The sequence below is a fragment of the Canis lupus genome, chromosome 15 (assembly GCF_011100685.1).
Source record: "Canis lupus familiaris isolate Mischka breed German Shepherd chromosome 15, alternate assembly UU_Cfam_GSD_1.0, whole genome shotgun sequence".
Lineage (NCBI taxonomy): Eukaryota > Metazoa > Chordata > Mammalia > Carnivora > Canidae > Canis > Canis lupus.
In genome coordinates, this window is record NC_049236.1 from 34,978,518 (window position 1) to 35,000,115 (window position 21,598).

The 21,598-nt window shown below is 43.3% G+C and overlaps 1 protein-coding gene across 5 annotated transcripts in view; it reads right to left on the reverse strand.

Annotated features, from left to right (window-relative positions):
- The window catches only part of TMCC3 (transmembrane and coiled-coil domain family 3), a 261,930-nt gene that overhangs the window by 58,428 nt on the left and 181,904 nt on the right, over positions 1 to 21,598 (reverse strand). The window contains exon 1 of one of the 5 annotated variants that reach the window (XM_038558659.1): positions 12,477 to 12,627. The exons of 3 other annotated variants lie outside the window; for them this stretch is intronic. In XM_038558659.1, coding sequence (XP_038414587.1) covers positions 12,477 to 12,554 — 78 coding nt within the window. In that variant the 5' untranslated portion in view covers positions 12,555 to 12,627. Of the gene's footprint in view, positions 1 to 11,597; positions 11,698 to 12,476; positions 12,628 to 21,598 lie in introns of those variants that run through there. One more of the 5 variants, XM_038558666.1, reaches the window with a different exon arrangement.

Genomic DNA, 21,598 nt, shown 5'->3' on the forward strand with positions numbered 1-21,598 from the left:
TGCCAGTACGAGGACAGCACAAGGGCACTAAATATGTTTGCTAAGTGAGAGGAGGGTAAGCTTGAAAGAGGTCTGCTGCCCCGCAGCACACAAAATTAGGTTAGTCCCTGCTCTTCCGTCTCCCTAGCTGGGATGGTGGACTATGGGAGATTAAAGCAGCAGAGCCAGATTAGGAAGCAACAATATACATTCTTCATACTCTAACAGCTTCTGCAAACATGTGGAAGGTCAGGATTCTAGATTAAGTAGAACTTGTTGACAGGCAACACCTAATTCAAATGAGAATTGAAATCAAGTTTAAAAAAAAAGCAAAAAAAAAACTTCATCTCTTTCCCTCTACTTTTTGGTCTTTCCTTACTATAAAGGACATTGGAATCATGCCTATTTGAAAAGTTTGTAAATGCATGAGCTAGAGTTCTCAAAATGCTCATTTCAAATCCTGGTTTGAGGGGGGAGGGGGATACCAATCCAGGATAAATATACTGAAACTATAACCTCTGATTCACTAGTCTTAAAAAAAAAAAAGTTTTAAAACCCAGATAAAAAGTAGAAATTTATAAAAATAAAACTACAGGTGTGGACATCAGTGTATTTTTAAAGGCAAAAAAATACAACTATGCAAAAAATGGCACAGGGATAACTGTCATTTATGTGTAGATATCGTAAAGAGAACCAAATTCTAAATTCAAAGAACAGGGGCGCCTAGCTGGCTCAGTCAGTAGAGCATGAGACTCCTGATCTTGGGGTTGTGAGTTCAAGCCCCATGATGGGGGTAGTATTTACTTAAATTAAAAAATGGGCCAAAGATAAAATGCATTAAATCATAAGATGTATTAGAAGAACATGGTGTTTGGGTTTTTTTTTTTTTAAGATTTTATTTATTTATTCATGAGAGACACAGAGAGAGAGAGAGGTGGAGTCACAGGCAGAGGGAAAAGCAGGCCCCATGCAGGGAGCCCAATGTGGGACTCAATCTCGGAACTCCAGGATCACACCCAGGGATCCCTATGTGTTTGGGTTTTTAAAAGAATCTCAAAGGCCACCGTAAGAGTGACACAAATCTGGTAAACCCTAAAACTTTTAAATTTTTTCACGGCGCTAAAACTTTTAAATTTTTTCACGGCAAGGTCTGGTTAATATTTATTCAGTGTTTGCTACATGCTAGGCTCTATGCTCAGCACACACACACAATGAATCATTAAAACAGTGTAGTAAGTAGAATTCTAAGATGGTTCCCAAGATTCCCACCTGCTGGTGTACACACCCTATATGATGCCCTCCCCTTGTGTGTGAGCAAGACTTCGTTTCACTCTTGTGATTATGTTATACAGCAAAGGTGACAATATTTTGCAGATGTAATTAAGGTTCCTAATTAGTTGACTTGGGTTAATCTGGGTGCGCCTGGCCTAAACAGGTGAACTCTTTAAAGACAGCGTCTAGAGGAAGAGACAAAATGTAACAGAGCTGCAGCTCTCCTGTTGGCCTAGAAGAAACAAACTACCAAGTTATCAGAAAACCAAATAGCAGGGGACAGTGGGCAGCCTCTGGGGCTGAGGGGTTCAGTCTTAAAGCTGCAAGGATCTTAATTCTGCAAACAACCAGTGAGTATGGAAAAGGATTCCAAGTCTCAGACTAGACTGTAGTCCTGGCTGATGCCCCTGATTTCAGGCTGATGAAACTCGGAGGAGAGAATGCATACAGCAAACACCGAATAAATATGAACCAGACCCTGCCATGAAGAATCCTGCAGGTAAGCTATACCTGGATCACTGGCGCATGGAAACCATGAAATGATAAACGGGTGTTTCAGGTTGCTAATCTATGGCAATCTGTTAAATAAACAGAAGAAAATACAATCAGGAATGATGAAGTTGAGAAGATAAATGTGCAAAACAACTTTAGTAAAAAACTTCTACAAAACAATTTAAAAGATTAGATAAATGGCTAAAATATATTAACAGTTCACAACCCAAATGTTTAAGTTTGTGAAAATATGATCAACCTTTTGTACTAAGTTACATAAGATGTAACCATTGGGAGAGTCTGGGGGAGGGATACGTGGACATCCCTAAACTATTTTTTGCAACTTCCTGGGGGTCTGTGATTATTTCAAAATAAAAATTTTAAAACAGGATCAACCTCATTTGTATCAGAAAAATATAAATTAAAATGAGCTTTTAGTTTTCACCTATCAGACTGGCAAGAATAAAAAAATTTTCTAATACACTGTGTCAAAAAGATGTGAGGCATGTTCACACACTGATGGTTACATAAACAATTATCAGTTTAGATATATATTCACTGCTGCACCCCCAGCTCCTAGTGTTTGACAGAATAGGTATAGTATTCAATTTGGCAATATCATCATTGAAAATATGTACACTCTTCGCTGAGCAATTCCACCTTTAAGAATTTAGCCTACCAAATAGTCTTCACACATGCAAAACAGAAGCATGTCCAAGAGCAGTCACTAAAGTGCCTGTAAAACTAAAGTCTGGAAGCAATATATGATGTGTTCTTTAAGAAGGTAATAATTAAATAGATCATGGAATACCTATAAACGTGAATCCTGTACAACAATTTTTAAATTAGATTAATCTGTCTTGATATGGCTCAAGAGTAAAAAATGTTTTCCAGCTGTTCAAGTCCCACAGTACAATTATACAACATACCCACACTCACTCATTCTGTCAGTATTTACAATGCCCCAACCATATACCGAGATACATGTGGAGATAAAAAGAACACAACCATCCCCAGGTGAAAGGATGGAGCAGGTGCCCACAGACACAGAAGAGAGCCATGGGAATCCACTAAGAAGGAAACCAGAGATCGAGAGCTGAGAGCGGGTGAAGAGACGAAGGTCAGATGAGACACTGGGTGTCAGGTGAAGAAACTGGATCCTATCCTCTTGAAGGATGAAGGATTTAAAGATATTCCCAAGATACTTTGCAAAGCATACATTCACTGAAAGAAAGAAAGAGAGAGAGAGAGAGAGAGAGAAAGAGAAAGAAAGAAAGAAAGAGAAAGAGAGAGAGAGAAAGAAAAGAAAAGAGAGAGAGAGAGAAAGAATAAAAAAAGGAGTGGTCCAATTGAAGAAGTTCAGAATCTGGAGACCATCTCTGATTCCATGAGAGGCGTCTTAAGGAATCTCAACTGGAGTGCTTGTGGTAAGCTGAGTCACTCAGGCACACCTCTTCAGCTCATGCCTGAGGATGTGCTAACTCCTATAAAAACATAAGGTACTGCATGAAGTCCTCTTCAACCATGCCATCTTGTAAAATGGATTCAAAGGAGATACTTCAGACACTGCCTTCATCTGGAGAAATATTTACAAGTAGCCTTCTCAAGCATCTGGACACATTTCACTCCACCACGTTGCCGGGTAGCTCTACACCCAACGGTTAAGAACGGAGTCAAAAAGCAGCAAACTATCAAGCTCCGTTTCTTCGATCTTCCTCTCAGCCTTCTGTGCTTTTAATGGCTGAAGCTTTCAAGCACTTTGCCTGATGCCAATACACAGCCTGAACAGCTCTTACTGAATGGGCCTCATATTTTCAGATAAATTAAAATCTATGCCAAGGAGAGAATTCAGTCTCGAATACAGGCCACCTGTTCCAATTAGTGAGATTAAAATAGTACACCACTGACTATCTGAGATCGAGTTCCACGCCTTCTGGATTATCACAGTATCTTTACCAAGACAGAAAAAATGGAGGGGGGGGACTATTGGCCCCAACACACAGTTGGACATACCGGAGTAAACATGCTCAAGTGCTAAAGCATAGCTTTCACTAAAGCCATACTTTATTTTTGGATGAGCACTTATCCCAGACTTTCAGTGGAAGGCTGCAGCTCAAGGCACCATTTAATTTCCTTACAACAAGCCTACATACACATCTTAATTAAATTCAAGTTGACTTCAGAACAACACAGAGCTGAAATTTCTTTTCCACCCACTTTCTGTCCTTGCCTAAAATCCCCAGAGTCCTCATCTTTTGACATTCCCCTCTTTAGACTGAGGCCTTCCATGGCCTGTTTCTCTTAGGTCCTCAGAAGATGAGAGATCCAGCCTGGAACAGGTATGACTCCCGTTTTGTCCAACCTCTTCCAAGTATTCCTCCCCCGCGCCCCCGGACAAGGCTGCCTTCAAATCACCACTGTGGGCTTCTGTTCATCTCCACACACTCAGATTTTCACAGTCCATGAAACAAAGATTTCTAAGCATCTTCTAAGTCGTGGGACTAAAAGAAATATTTCTAAAAGGATGAGGAGTGATGATACAATCAGACTGGTGTTTTCCAAAACGACTCTGAATTATTTTAGGTGGCATAAAAGGAAAGCAGTAACAAAGAAACACACAGTGAGCTGGTGATTCCCTTGAAAACCACTCTCAAGGGGATCCAGGTGATCGGTCCTGGACAAAGTCTCTGTTCAGTGCTAAGAGCTCTCCAGCGATGCTCCAGCACATGCTGATCTTTGTGATCTCGTGCTGCAGGTCCTCAGGGGCGCAGACAATGTTTAATACAATAGGAACACTGATACTTTAAAAATAAATTTAAGTTTGAAGGAGGGAATGGCTTTGGAGATATGAAGTAAATAATAGTACAGGTGGTACGAAGCTCTGTGTAGGCGTGGGAATGGCTGAAGTTTGGGGAACTCTGTGACAAACGAGGAGTGACTCAACGTCAGAACAAATGCCGTAATGGGTTTCCTAATAACACTTCTCATGGTTGTTCACATGCCTGGTAAGTGGTGGAGCAGACTATCAAGTTTGACTCCAGAGTCCATACTCTTAACCCTTCATCTTCTTCAAATCCAGAAGTAAACTAAGAAAGTGATGCGGAGACAGAGAGGCAACGCTGGTGAGGGCTGGTGGTGGGGGGGCGGGGAGGCAGTGGCAGTGGTGGATGTTGAGGCAGCATCCCAGGAATCTTGTTGGAGAATATGCTGTGCTGGACAAGTATTCCAGGCCTCAGGCATGGTGGTGGTGGGGGAGGGGGGGATTTGAGAGAATGAAGTCTGGCATATAGACTCTTGAGGTGCCTGCAGAACATCTAAGTAGAAATCCCTTCTACTAAGTGCTTACTCCTGGGCTGTGGAAGCAGAATGCACATAGTTTCCTTCAGGGAGGCACTTCACTGGGGCCTGGCACAGAATGTACCAACGGACTCTATCCCTCTCCTCCTCCCCCCAGGTGTTGGGGCAGATGACTGTTTTGTGGCTAAGAACCAGATGGTGTTTCTGGTGTGCCTTTAGGTGTTGTGTTGCATGAAATTACATATGCTAAAAACACTTGGTGCTGGAAGATGCCCTCAATGAGAATCTCACAGGAAGAGAAAGCTTAAGAATCAACAAACACCAGGTCTGAATTCTAAGTTACAATGTGTGTGTGTGTGTATATGAACATATACATATATAATACATATATAATGTATCCCATGATTTATGCATCTGGCACACTTTTTTCCCCCAATATCCTATCCCAACAGGTGGACGGTAAAGGCAAAGATGAACTCATTTTGCAAAACTTTATTTCAGGGGGTTTGGGGATGTTGTTTCAACAATGAAATCAGAAAAGATAATCTTTATAAGTGGCAACAGATCTACTGTAGCTAAGTAGTCTGATATATGAAATGCCACACTCTCTTCTCCCTAGTCTCACCAAAAATCTGCACACTAATTCATAAGGATGATGGCCTAATGCTAAATCACTCAAATTTACCTTTTTCCCACCTAGAAAATTCACAAATTTAGAATCTGTCCATCAATGAATTCTCTATTGAAAATAATTTCAAATTCTCATTTTACTTAAATTTGGAGATGTATACTCCATGTAACTTAGCAATTAGCTTGGTATCTAAAAACATTTAAAACAGTTTTCTGTTAAGAAATTCTAAGAGAGAAACTGGGATAATGGTTAGTCCTGGTCAATCAAGTATTAGTTACATAATTTCACTGGTTAAAGTCTGGCTGGATGTCACTTTTCTACTCTACAAATGGAATGGTCTGGAGTTTATGTCTAAATCCCCTTTCAGTTCTAACACAGTTAAAACCTTCAAGTCTGCTTCCCAACACTTCGCCCCACATATTGAGAAGCATAGGCCCTCAGTCCAGGGAAGCTGAAGTCCTTTTGGGAGATCTGCTGAGGCCAAACTGCGACCCGACTATCACAAGAACCACCACCCTTGCTGTGGAGACAGAATACCAGGCTGGAAGATGGTTCTTTACCAATGTACTTAAATCTTATGCTTATTTAACAGCCTTTAAGACTTTTTCAAGCTACTGGCAAAAATGTTGTATCATAGGCATTATAAAAAGCTATAAATTGTCACTTTAAATCATTCATTTGTCAAAGGCTTCCTGGGTACATGAGACTATACACAAAGGACTGGCAAAATGCTGTATCGTAAGAATCCCAAACACACAATGTGGCCAGACACCCTGCAGACGCTGGACATGCCTGTCTTCAAGGACAGGTTTATGAAGACTGAGCTGCTCACCAGTATTCCTCTCAGAGGTAGAAGGCAGGGAAGTGGTTAAAAATGCAAGTTTTACAATTAGGATCTGGGGTTACCAGATCCTAGCTCTAGCATTTCCTAATGGCCACAAGACCTTGGACAAATAACTTGCTTGGGGCCTCAGCATCCTTGTCTGTAAAAATCAAACTATAAGTAGAATATTATGAAGATAAAGGAGACAGTGCATCTGAAGTGCTTAATACTGTGCCCGATGTCCAGTAAGTGTTTGCTGTTAACACTGTTACTGCATTCTTCTCTTCATTTAGGTTCTTTTTGCCTTACAGAGGAGTAATCAACAAATACATTGTTTTCCTTCAAGGAGCACCTCCTGTCCCCAAGTTAGTGGAAGCAGTTGGATCATGCACAGATCATATATCCTGATGTTCCTTTTCCAAGGAATGTTAAATCCTCATTCTGATTCACAGTACAGTGATTCATGGTTCTCTTCCTTCTCTCTCAACCAACCCCCTCCACTGAAAACATAAAAACACAATAAAGAAACAGCAGGGCTGAGCACTGCACCCTGTCCCTGTAAGTGAAGACATGGGCAATTTCCACCCAGAAAGATTAGGTTGATTTCTGACCTTAAGAGCAGCCATGGAAATTCAGGCAGCAGGTCTGAAGCAAAACACATCTTACAATCCAACTTGGTAGCAGCTGTCTTGGTATTCAGCAGCGGATGTGACAAGCGGGTGTGCTGCTGGTGGCTGGCAGTGTGTTCTCCTCTGAAGGGAGAACTAGTGAGCCTGAGGCGAAGCACAGCTCAAAATACACACACATCAACCTATCCATCCTAAATTTTAAAAAATGGGACTTGAGACACTCGTCATTATTCGCCAGGCTTTTAATGAACCCTTTAGAATAACACAGATCACTGATGAAAAGTGTACTCACAAACCATTCAATTCACCACTTCATTAGGTCAGGGGTCCCCAAGACAGAAGTCTGTTCCCACTCACTCTTGTTCCGCCCAGGGTGTAAGCATATGATCATCAACTTATTACATCACTGCCCAATCATTTCCACTGAGAAGGGCTACAATAGCCTCTTCTCCTTGACTGCTTTTGGCCATTACTCATCACGTAATTCAAGATCTATTTCCAAACCACAGAACACTTCAAGATGTACTACAGGTAGCCACCATGGCCAACACAGGTTTTTATTTCAGATGTTAGAGACTTCTGTACATATTACCATTTCCTCCTGTAAAATAGGAGGGTATTTCCTGGGGCTACAAGTACAAATAAAATGCAATCACCAGATATTAAGCTTCCAGAGAGACCAGGCTGTCTGTTTCATTCACCATTATATTCCTGATGCCTAGAGTAACAGCTAGCATACAGAAGGTGCTCAGCGAGTATCTGTTAAATGAATGAAACCTCTCATTCTCAAAGTGCCTACAGTTTATAAACATGTAAGTGCCAAGTATGTGAACAGCCAATGTGATAAGGAACATATGATGGAAGAGGGACAAAACGCTAAAAATGCCCAAGAAAGTCTACTCTATTCACAAAATTAGCAGTCTTCCCATTTTCAAGCTTATGACCACTTCTTATATAGTAGGAACAAAAATAGCTACCATCTACTGAGTTCCTTCTGGGTACCTGACATTTTATAGAAGTTACCATTATTTATTCCTTGAAACACCCCTAGAGTATAGAAGCAGAAACTAAGACTCAGAATAATTATAGGGCCCACAGCAGGTCCACGGCAGCACTAGTGCAAGATCTGTCTTCTGAGGGCTAGCCTAATGAAAGGGGGCGTCTAGGCAGAGTACTGTGGTCCCCGTAGGCAGGATGGAATAGTGGTTGATGAAATCAGGGAGCAATGAGGAAGCTAGTACACCATTACCAATTCCAGAGGTCCCAAGTGGCTATATGAAGGTGGGAGATGACTGCGGGACACAGGGTTTAAGGAACCAATTCCAAAGAAAAGACCAAGAGAGGCCCAGTGTAACAGCTGACAGGTTAGAGATGGGGTGACAGTAAGCACTTAGCAGTGGTACCAACAGAATAAGGGGAAAAAAATTACTCATATAGGGATAAAAACATCTAACCTTGAGTGCACACCTTTTTTTTTTTTTTTTTTTAAACTAATGTTCTCTTTCTGACGATTCACGGTCTCTCCCAGAAGTAATGATTATTATCACCTCTGTTATAGAGGGGAACTGGAGGCTCAGAAAGGTTAGACCTTGCCCCAGTGCTCACCCAGTTGGGAAATGTGATGAGCCAGGGCCATGATCCAGGTCACCTGATCTGAGAGCCCCAGCTGCTGACCACTAACCACAAGGGGCTGAAGGTGCCATTTTAGAACATTTAAAATTAGAGCTAACAGAAATTTGATACACACGTAATTCATTAACAAAAACCAGCTAATATATAGAAAACAGACTGCCTGTATTCTTAAAAAGATGACAGGCTTGAACTATCTAGGGCATAAAAAAAAGTAGGATTCTAATTATGTATGTTCTTTCTTTTAAAGTAGGGGATATTTTATGTCGAGTTAACATGCACCATTTCGGAGTTTTACCCTGATGAAGTTTAAAATGTGAATGATCTTGACTTGTCAGCTTAGAGATAATCACAGAATTCATTAGTTATATTATATTTTACTGAGGGGGGAATCTAGGTTAATCCACCTGGCTGTAAAAATAGACTCCTGCAACGTTAAAATAGTACACTGCCTCATTATTATTCTGGTCTCAAAGGCTTAACCAAATTCAGCAAGAGAGAGATGTGTATTTTTCCTGTTATCTCAACAGGGTATCAATTTTGAACTTAAAAAATGACCATTCAGCAACCAAGAACTTGATCTCTTAGAGTCTTAGAGACTCCCTTCCTGGGAGGAAACTTTGTATCTCTGAAAGGTGAATCAACTCATCACATGCACCACCAGTTCCAGGTATAGTGTTTTTTAGGTGAGCGAATTTACCACCTGAGTCCACAAAAGGGTTCTTTAAAAATCCTATACTACATGGTTTATTGCCAAAGGGTGGTGACGTCAAGAAATTAAATCCTGGGGTCCCTGGGTGGCGCAGCGGTTTAGCGCCTGCCTTTGGCCCAGGGCACGATCCTGGAGACCTGGGATCGAATCCCACATCGGGCTCTCGGTGCATGGAGTCTGCTTCTCCCTCTGCCTATGTCTCTGCCTCTCTCTCTCTCTCTCTCTCTGTGTGTGTGACTATCATAAATAAATAAAAATTTTAAAAATGTTTAAAAAAAAAAGAAATTAAATCCTAATACTGCCTGAAGTTCTCCTGCATCACAGATTTCCTGAGTGTAGGAAAAATAAAAATACATCTTTATAAGCTAAATCTAAAAGAGTTCACAAAACAGGAGCCAGAATCATCTGATGGGCAAAATACTTTCTGCACAGGAAAATTGCTGATACTTTCCCTTCATTATAGCAGGCTTACCGTGGCCTTAGGGACAGACTCAAAATTACACCGGCCTCACTTGAGAAAAGTTATCAGCTTACAAAATTTCCTCCAGTTGTATTCTTTGCCATCTCAACAATAAAACCCTAAAAGCAGAGAGTTAAGAAGTTTAAACACGGATCTCAGCACCACTGCTACAGAAACAGTCACTGTTCGCTCAAGTTCTAGCCCTCCTGGGTCTGAGTTTGTCTAGTTCTCCCTAGACTTCATTCGCCCAATAAGCTAACTTAGAATAATCAGTACAGATAGTGTCTAACATAGGTTTAATCAATAGTCTATTTAAAAAACCAGGTGTCTCGGGGGTGCCTGGGTGGCTCAGTGGGTCATTCTCTTATGTCAGCTTGGGTCATGATCTCACGGTCACGAGATCCAGCCTCAGGACAGGCTCCATGAGGTGCGTGAAGTCTACTTAATATTCTCTCTCTCTCTCTCTCTCTCTCTCTCTCCCGACAAAGATCAGGTATTTCTATATGCTAATAAAACAATGTAGTATGTGGAACATCAATGGTAGAATTTAAAAGAAATACGCAACTCCCAGGGCACCCGAGAGGCTCAGTCTGTTAAGCGTCTGCCTTCAGCTCAAGTCATGATCCCTCCTGGGTTCAGTTGGGAGCCTGCTTCTCGCCACCCCCCCACCCCCCCCCCCCCTGCTTGTACTCTCTTTCTCTCTCTCTCAAATAAATAAAACCTTTTAAAAAATACATTTAAAAAGAAACGAAAAAAATTTTCTTTTAAAAAAAGGAAAAGAAGCAACTCCCTTCACATTAGATTGTAGTCTTTTGACAGAGAAGGGATCTGTAGAATACTGGCAGAACCAGCAGAGACGAAAACAATCTGCAGTTAAAATAGTTTTGCTTTGCCACTTTTCAGCTAGGTAGCTGAAGTATGAACTCCGTCACTACTATGTCACAGATTATGAGCAGTGAGTTTTGCAAAGATCCATGAGTTTTGCCAAATCAGTTAAATGAGCTCACAATGAGCCACCCATCCCTCAAAGATTACTAATCTTGTTGTTTACACAAAGATCATCACAGTTGTGACAAGAGAAACCAAGCTTCCACAACTTTTTTCAAGTCTGAGATTTCTTCTGTCAACTGCAACATTAATAGACTCCTCCAATTACAAATGCACTAGAAAACGATCTTCACCTTTCTTCCTCATTAACTGTGTTAACCAGCAGTCAATCTTCCAAACCCTTGTACATGTATAGGTAACCAAAGACCTTTCACCATGTTTTCTCCCAAAGGGGTTTATGGTTATTTTCATAACAAATGGCTATGAAACTTCTAAAGAAAACACAAAGCTTATTATGGTATTTTGTAACGTAGGGTAATTGTGAAATCACGAGTCTGTACACCCAAAATTAAATATAGCATTGAATGTCAACTATAATTCAATAAAAAAATAAAGTGCAAAAAAAAAAAAGAATTCTTTGGGGGAGTGGAGTGGATGCAATAATCTCCACCAAGTAAGTTTAATCTGTAAAAATTTAACTCAATTAACAGATACTAAAGGAAAAAGGGAAAACTTGGGACTCGTTACTTCACTTCTGGGATAACTGATTAGTTCCCCGAGTTATGATGAAACTCCCAAAGCCCGCACCAGGGGCTGAGCTGCGTAGGTCACCACTGCCACTTTACCCGTCCAGCGGCCTCCGGACCTCGGGCGTAGGCAGGCCCGGGGGTGAGCAGGACCCTGAGCTTTCCCGGGCGAGACGAGACGCTCCACGCTCCGACGCTGGGGTCCCCGCGGGTGCGCGGCGCGCAGGGGGCAGCTGCGGCTGCTCCGCCCGCACAGGTGCCGGGGAGGGAGGGCGCGCCGGGCCTCGGGCGCTCCGTGCGCCGGGGGACCCGGTGCGCCCAGCCCGGCGAAGGTCCCGGGGCCGCGGGGGGCGCAGGGCGCGGGCTCCGGCCCCGTCTCTCTGTCGGAGCCCTACGGGGCTCGTCCCCGCGGCTGGCTCCCGGAGCTACTTTCGCCCACAGCCAAAATCAGCCACGGCAAATTACACCGCGAACAATGGAGACGGCGCCCGCCCGGCGCGGCTGGGAGCCCCGCGGCGGCAGCGCCAAGGCGGACTTTCCGCCGGGGCAGGGCCGGGCAGGGCCGGGCCGGGGCAGCCGCCGCGCCAGCCCGGGAAAGCCCGACCCCCGCGGGCAGGAGGGGCGCGGGCACGCGGGGGTCGGCGGGGCGAGCGCCCCCCCCCCACCCCCGGCGGCTTCCCTCGCGGCGGGCGCTCCCTGGCGGAGGGTGGCGGAGCGCGGGCCGTCGGGGACGCCGGGGCCGGGGGCGCGCGGGGGGCGGGGGGACCCGGGGACCGGGGCGCGCGGGGGGGCCGGCGGCGCTCTGCCCCCGACCCGGGCTCCGACGCCCCGGTCCCCAGCGCGCCTCGGCGCGGACCCGGGGCGGCCGCGGGGGCCGAGAGGGGAGCGGGAGCGGCGGCCACGGAGCCACAGCCCCCCGGCCTCGCGCCCGCCGCCCTGCCCTGCCCTGCCCTGCCCCGCCCCGCCCGCGCCTCTCACCCGGCTCTTGCAGCGGTGGTGCCGGCCCGGGTCGGAGTAGGTCCGGTCCACGGTGAGCGCCGTGTCGCTGCCCGGCATGTCCGCGCTCGCGCCCGCAACTTTCGCGTCTCCCGCGCCGCGAGCCGCCGAGCGCGCCGGGCTCGCCCTGGGAGCCGCGGCCGAGGGGGCGGCGGGGGCGGCGGGGGCGGCGGGGGCGGCCGCAGCTGCTGCCGACACCCGCGCGCCCGCCCTGCGCCGCCGCCGCCGCGGGGAGGGGGAGGGGGAGGGGCGGAGGGGCGGGGGCGGGGCGGGCACGCCGGGTCTCCTCCCCCTCGCCCTCTCCCCGCCTCCCCTCCCCGCGCTGGGCCCCCGACCTGCCCCACGTGCAACTCCCCCCGTCCCCCATCGCTGAAACTTGAATCCACACTCTCCCACACTGGCCTCCTTTTCCTCAAAATTTGATTGACACCTACCCTAATCGTGGGCTTATTTGTATGTTTATGATAAAAGAGGGATTGGGGGCAAGATGTTGAGGCTCGCCTTAAGTGCTTTCTTTTAGGGGTTTTTTTGTCTTTTTTTTTTTTTAATTCAACGTGTACGTTTCGGGCATCTACCACGGGCCACACCCTGGGGCAGGGACCAGAGATGGGTTTTTTTTTCTTTAAAGCCCATGTTTTTCCTACCATCCCGCTGAGCACACTTGCATTTAAACAAAGGTCTATGGAGTTGTGTATTTTAATTTTGTACACCTGGCTCTCTTTGATGTGGAACCTACCTGGAAGGCAATCTTTTCATTTTAGTAGTCTCTATTTCCAGGGAATAGTCCCTGCCCACAAGAAGTCTGCGATTTAGGGGAGCCTGGGTGGCTCCGTGGGTTAAGCATGTCTGATTCAGGTCATGCTCTGAGGGTTATGAGACCGAGCCCTGGAATGGGGGCTACATGCTAGGTGTGGAGATTACCTAGGATTCTCTCTCTCCTCTCCCTCTACCCCTCCTGCCCCTCCCCAAATTTGAAGTCTACAAAAAAAGGACTGACTGATGAACAGTTAAATCTATTATCTAAGCCAACATTCAGAACACCTGGTCCGGTTATGAAGGGTGTACTAGTGGGAGACTGAGTTAAAATGCTAAAATTGCAGCTGCTCCAAAGAGAACTCAAGTTAGAGGGCCAGGTAACAGCAAGCCTAGTAGGAAGGGAGGAGCATATGATTCTCCTCTTCAAAGGGTTGAGGGGGAAGGTGTTGCAGGCAGAAGAAAAATACTGAGCATAAAAACAAAGGTCGGTTTGGAACATCTCAAATCACCAGTTCAGGGGGTGTCTTGAGGAACAGGAGGACACAAGGGGAAAAGTAGGTGGAGACCATGTGGTCCCTGGCTCTACTTTCAAGGAGAGGAGGTTCAGCCTTATTCTGTGAGTGCTGGGCAGCTGCTGGAGGTTTCCGAACTGGGGAAATGACAGTATCAGGTGGGAAGCTGAAGGAGATCTATCCGATAGCTGTGTGAAACACTGACTAAAGATGTGTAAAGGACACTGGTTAGAAGATCGCTGCAAAAAGAGAGCCACCTAAATGTTTTTCTGAAGGAGACTGAATAAAATATGATACAACCAGCTAGTAGAGTATTAACTGTAAGAGAATGAAGCAGCTCTTTATAGCTACAGAGCTCTCTCTAGCATACATGGCTAAGAGAAAAAAGTACAGAATAACATATATTGTATCCCACCATCTATGTAAAAACAGAATACATGTGTATGCTTATATATACATACCATATTTTTCTAAGAGGATAAACAAGAAATGAAGGAAATTGACAAACTGATGGCAGGAGAGGGGGCCACATAGTATGCTTCAATTTATACCTGTGAACAATCTGATCAACAAATTACTCCCATGAGCAGCCGTCCTGAGTCCAAACCTGACGCTTGGGGAGAGGCGTCACAGTCATAAGCGAGCAAAGCAGTAAGAACCATTCCCATTAAGTCAGGGAAAGCCAATGACCAAGGAGAAATTCGCTAGGGACTCCTAGATGCAGCTAAAAGTAACATAAAGGAGTGGATATCCCCACAGAGCCAAAGAAAAGCCACTGGACTGTAAAGTAGATACAGCTAAAAAGTAACATTAAGGAGTGGATGTCCCCACAGAGCCAAAGAAAAGCCGCTGGACTGTAAAGATAGGTGTCTGTGTTTATCTAGAAAATATGGGATCTGCTGAGATCAGGGAAGACTGACAGGAGCAGAATTCCCACAGAGAGGCTTGAATACCAAAGGTGAACAGAATAGTTCCTGCCAGGTGGTTGGACCAAACTGACCTCGCTCGTATGTTATTATATTTAAACCTGGGATGGGGGTGCCTGGCTTGCTTAGTCAGTAGAGCATGTGACTCTTGATCTGGAAGTAGTAAGTTCCAGCCCCATGTTGGGTGCAGAGATTAGTTAAAAATAAAACCTTTAAAACTTTTAAAAATAAATAAATAAATTTGGGATAAAATGGAAGCCGCATGCCTACCTAGGTAACTAGAAGGAAGGCATAGGAGATTAACTTTTCACTCTATATGCTTTTTAGACTTGAATGCTTTCATTGTATGCATATAATATTTGAAAAGTAAAATTGAAAAGAATATATATATTTTAAAGATTTTATTTATTCCTGAGAGATACACAGAGAGAGGCAGAGACATAGGCAGACAGAGAAGCAGGCTTCCCTATGGGGAGCCCAATGCAGGACTTGATCCCAGGACCCTGGGACCACAACCTGAGCCAAAGGCAGATGCTCAATCAATGAGCCACCCAAGCCCCCCTTAAAAAAATATTTTTAAATAAAGCGGGTGAACTTACTAAAACTTAAGATGAAATAGAAAATCTCATGTAGTCCTAAAACCATTCAAGAAATGAAATCAACAGTTGAAAACAGTAGAATACACAACTCTACCAGGTTCAGAGATTTTGTAGGCAAGTTTGTCCAAAGCAGAGAAGAGAGATCTCAAGTGTGTGTGGGTGCATATGTGTGTGTGTCAGTGAATTTAGTTAGGGCAGCCAGAGAGGGCCTGCGTGATAAGGTGACATATGAGCACAGACCTGACAATTAAGAGAGCCAATAATATAGATAAGTGAAAATCTCAGATGGAAGAACAGTAAGTACAAAGGCCCTGAACCAGGAACATAGTTCATTCCCCTTTCGGCTGTTCCCCCCAAGAAAATGAGGAGGCCAGTGTTCGCTGGAAAGACAGTAGATGAAGTCAGATACATTTCAGATGCCTGATCATAGAGGACAAATGATTTAGGCCATTTTAAGAACTTTGACTTTAATTCCGAGGCACATTGGAAGATTTAGAAAATTTTAAGCAAAGTAATGGAATGACATGCTCTGCCTTTTACTTGGAAAAAAAAAAATCTCTACCTCACAGCATACACAAAAATCAATACCAGGTACGTTAAAGACCTAAAGTAGAAAAAAACATGGCTTTTAAAATTGTCAGAGGGATGCCTGGGTGGCTCAGCAGTTTAGCGCCTGCCTTTGGCCCAGGGCATGATCCTGGAGTCCCAGGATCAAGTCCTGCATCGGGCTCCCTGCGTGGAGCCTGCTTCTCCCTCTGCCTGTGCCTCTGCCTCTCTCTCTTTCTGTCTCTCATGAATAAATAAATAAAATATTTTAAAAAATAAATAAATAAAATTGCCAGAAGAAAATGGGATAATATGACAATGATCTCAAGTTATAAAAAGCAGGTCACAAAAAAGCATAAACCAGAAAGATCTGACTTACACTAAAATGTTTAAAAGTCTGCTTATGAAAAGAAATAATAAAATAAAGAAAAGCCACAAACAGAACTTGAATGAAAAGAATCAGTATGGATGAATTTCACAATCAATTACTAAGAAACAAACAAAAAACCCAAGTCACATGAAAGCATATGAAATAAGATACTATTTGTATAAAGCTAAAAAATGTGAAGAATAAATGTCATTTTTATGAGAACAAAGATTTATAACTGAAACTACTAAGAAAAGCAAGAGCTCAAAAAAACACAAATTTCAGGACAGTATTATTTATCTCTGGTGGGGGGGGAATAAACAATTCAACCAGAAAGTGGTATGAGAGTATAAAAAAGGCTCTATTTAACAAATGACCACTGGTACTCTGGATGTGTATTCATTTACACCCAGAGAAAATGTTTCCAAATAATTAAAAAATGTAAAGGCCACAAAGATTTAAGGGACAGATGTGATAATAGCATTCTTTATCCTGATATTTGTGTCACCAGTTGGGATATCTGCTCAATTAAACAAATATAATAGCACATTTATAAGTATTAAAGCTTGATATAAAAGCAAGATAGTCTGTTACTATTAAGTCATTATGTCAACTTTATCTCACAAAAAGCCATTCTGAAAATCTATGGGAGTTCATTTCTGGGTTTTCCCCCTCATTTACCTAACACCAATTTTTCCTCCAGCTATTTGAGGCTATAGCAAGTATACTACTCAGGTGTGCATAATATGCATGTAAACAACTTTAGGGAGGCCACACCTAAGTGAAGTCTCTGACAAACTAAGGCTGGGCTTTGGAAGGTGTGTCAACAGGCACATACTTTCCATTTTCTTAGGACTCCATCCTGGAAATGGTGACCTGACTCTCCATGAGAAGGATGAATTAAAACTTCATTAGGCTCATTTAAATTTCAATTAGCAGAGGATTTCCTTTTATAGATCATTTATTTCATAAACTAGTTAACCAAAAGCTGTTCTATGGGACATCTATACAAAATAATGTTTTTACTTTTATTTATTTATTTTTTTAAGATTTTATTTATTTGAGAGAGGGAGAGCATTCACAAGCAGGGGGAAGGAGCAGAGGAGCAGCAGACTCCCCGCTGAGTAGGGAGCCAGACACAGGACTCTGGGATCATGACCCATGCTGAAGGCATACCTTTAACCAACTGAGCCACCCAAGCACCCCCAAAATATGTTTTTAAAAACATAAATTAGGGCAGCCCCGGTGGCACAGCGGGTTTAGCGCCGCCTGCAGCCTGAGGTGTGATCCTGGAGACCCCGGATCGAGTCCCATGTTAGGCTCCCTGCATGGAGCCCGCTTCTCCCTCTGCATGTCTCTGTCTCTGTCTCTCTCTCTGAATAAATAAATAAATAAATCATTTAAAAAAAAACATAAATTAAATAGCACAAGCACAAACTTCCCCCAAAAGAAAGAAAACAAGCAGTGCTGATCACCACTTGGCTCCCTTACTGGGAAGCAGGACCCAAGTAGACCCTATCCATACCTCTGGAGACAATCCCTCTGGGATTGTGTCCATCCCTGAGAGGGAGAGAAAATGTAAATGTCTCCTGTCAAGGTAAGAACTGTCTGTGCCTCTGATCCTTCCCCTAAAAACCTCTCTGAAAAAACAAACAAACAAAAAATCACACTTTTAAAGTTACACATGCAGCCACATCAATAAGGAATACAAAGGTATAAAATCTAGGGTGTAAAATAAGAATTTACTTCTGAAGTGTAAGCAGACCAGTAAACAGATCATACACTAATAAGCACCAAAGAAGTAGGTTGGGCCATTTGAGCTGCAATAGTTTAAAGTTTGGAATGACATGAAAAGGCTTTTTTTTTTTTTTTTTTAAATTCATGATAGAGAGAGAAAGAGAGAGAGAGAGAGGCAGAGACACAGGCAGAAGGAGAAGCAGGCTCCAGTCTGGGAGCCCAACGTGGGACTCGATCCCGGGACTCCAGGATTACGCCCTGGGCCAAAGGCAGGCGCCAAACCGGTGAGCCACCCAGGGATCCCTGGAATGACATGAAAAGGCTTTATAAAAGAGGTAGGATTACACTTGACTTCTATAATACATATTTGTCATTTATGCCTGCCGAGCATGCAGGCTTTTATTCTCAAAACAGTGGCTGGATTTTTCTTTTGGGCCCTATAGGACAGCCACCCTCCAAGCAGGTCGTTTAGGTAAGGTGGACCACACCCCACATCTGCCTAGGGGAAGAGGTACCCCGGCCTTGACTAATCAGAGGGAGTCGCTGTGGCTTGTGCAAGGACAGGTACCTGCCCCAGTCACAGCCCAGAGGAACCACCCCTGAGGCTTGCTGCAGCTGCTGGGAAAGAGCTGTGCCCTTGCTGTAGGCACTGCTAAACCTGCTGGTGGAACGTAAGGCTGCTGCAGTGGTGGGCATCCTGGCCACCACACAAAGCCCCTGTAAAGAAAGCAGAGCCATGAAAGGAGAAAAGAGTTTTTACTGAATTATTAGAGGACTAGATCCAGCTCTTCCCATTATCCGTTTCTGCATGACAAATCACCCTACAGTATATTAGCTTACAACAATCCCATTCACTTGCCTATGATTTTGCAATCTGAGCAGGCCTCCAAGGGGCGTGGCTTTTCTCTGCTCCCTGGGCTGCTGCCTGGGGCTGGAGAGTCCAGGATGGCTTCACTCATTCAGGGGAGACTGGAATGCCTGGGCTGGCCAGGTCTCTGGGTTTCCTTTTATTTTTTTATTTTTATATTGTATAGTCTCTCATTCTCCAGGGTTCCCCTCTTTCAGTCAGGGTAGCCGCACTTTTTCACAGGGTGCCTGGCTTCCAAGAGGGCAAAAATAAAAGCTACCAAACCTAAAGCCCAGCCTGGCACTGGCAGGTATCACTTCTGTCACACTGTAATGGTTAAAATCGGTCAAAGGTCCAGCCCCAGGGGAGCCTGGGTGGTTCAGTCAGTTAAGCATCTGACTCTTGGTTTCAGCTCAGGTCATGATCTCAGCGTTGTTATCATGAGATCGAGCCCTGCATTGGATTCTGTGCTAAGTATGGAGCCTGTTTAAGATTCTTTCTCTCCCTTTCCCTCTGCCCCCATCCCTCCCTACTCAGATACATGGTCTCTGTCACTCTCTCTCTCTCTAAAAAAAAAAGGGGGGGGGGGCAGCCCAGCTCAGAAAGGAGAAACAGTATCCACCTGTGTGGTATGCACAATAGATAAGCGAGAAATTGCTGGGTACCATTATGGTGGTAGATCCATCACACCAGACATGGCTAGACCTCCTTTCCAGTTACATGAAGAAATGTATTGCTTATTTTGCTTAAGCCAGTTTCAAGAATCCTGACTAACACAGCATTCAATGCTGGCTATGAGTAGAAAGAAGACAAACAGAAGAGTGACATCTCAAGAGAAGGCAACAAGTGTGGGTAGCATGAATAGAGGAGAGTAAGCAGAGAACTCTGGTGAGAGCAGGGAGTTTAATCAGGTCACGAGCTGGACAGCCTTTCTTGGGCAGTCTATTCCAGATGACTTCCTGTGGGCTATTAATCTTAGCTTAGTCTGGATTTCCCATTTTAACACAAAAGTTATAATATCTTATCACGTTATTTAAATATTTTATGTGATAATTTATATGTGTACTCTTCCTCCACTAGATTACAGGTTACCTGAAGGAAAGGACTATGCCTCTTAGGTAAATATGTATTTTCCTGATGGTCCCTAACATAGTATCATGTACTCAATACATACTTACTGAATGATGGATAAACTCAACATTCATTAAATGTCTACTTATTTTCCAAATATTTAGGTTTAAAAAATGAGTAAGACATAAGCAGAACATAGCTTCTGCCCTCAAAAGGGGTTGAAATGAATAATATACAAGAATGAAATTTGCTGAATAATGAATATTACCAATTTTCAGATACTGACTAGTTACTGAAATTTCTAATTTCTCCAATGACTTACTGAGTGTTATTGGTGTGACAGACGCTATCTGTTCTTGGGGCTGGGAATACAAAAATGAGTTAGACATGGTCCAATCCTGAATCCATCTAGACAGGGAGATAGTAAAAAAAAAAAAAAAAAAAAAAAAGTTGCTATAGATATAAAGATAGCTATGTCCCTGGTTCAGTAGGAGGGCAAAGGAGGGCAGTGGCTCCTCAAGGACCTCACCTCCTTGGGTGTTACAGGTTTACCATGTCATTACAGCAGGGAGAAGAATACAGACGTAAGTCTGACTTCAAAAAGGGATAAAAATGTAAGCCTCTTACAAAGTAAAGGAAAATGTATTTCCTTTCATATTCCATTTTGATTTAATAGTATGGGTAAGTGTTCCCTCTGGGAGAAACATTCATAAGACAAAAAGTGCAGTAAGCTTTTTTTTTTTTTTTCCTGAGGATTTAAGGACAAAGGGGAAAGAATACACCAGTATTTAAAAATATATACAACTAGTTTGAATACATGCTGATCATATCTGTATATGTGTGTGTGTGTGTGCATATGTACACACACATACATATGTTTATGTTAAGGATCAGAAGCTTCCAGGCCTGATGCATTTCCAACCAGAAATGACCACACTCTTTTTTTTTTAAGATTTTATTTTTAAGTAATCTCTACACCCAACGTGGGACTCATAACCCTGAGATCAAAAGTCACATGCTCCATCCACCAAGTGAGCCAGCCAGACACCTCTGGAAATGACTCCTTGTAACATTTATACTTAATTTCTAACATAGCATGTTCTATATGACTATAAGAAAACAATCATTGCTATATGTTTAGCATTAGCAACCATCTGGCACAGAAGCCCAAAACTTCTAAGATTTTCATAAAAACCAGGAAATCAGAAAGACTCAATTCAAGCTCTACAGGCTGGGGAACTTGCCTTCTAATTTTCCTTTTTTCAGCAAATGTGACAATTTCATGCTAGTGACTTCTCAAAAGCAATGAATCTTAAAGAAGGTTCTACTGGGAGGCTTCAACTGTTCTAGAAATTGGTCTCTAACACTGTCTTCCCAACAGATTTGAGGCTACATTAAGAAGTCCAAAAAATACATTTTACCTCATCAAAATGAAAAACTTTTGCTTTGTTTTTCTTGTTAAGAGAATGAAAAGACAAGATACAAATGCAGAGAAAATATTTGCAAAACCACATAGCCCACAAATTATTTGATTAGTATCTAGAATTCATCAAGAACTCTCAAAACTCAACAGTTAAAAAAAATCCAACTAAAAATAGACAAAAGACATTTCATAAAAGATGTATAGATGGCAAATAAACATAGGAAACGTCATTCAACATCATTAGCCATCAGGGAAATGCAAATGGAAACTACAAAATACCTCTCTAGAAAAAAAAAAAAAAAAAAAAAACAACCTCTCTA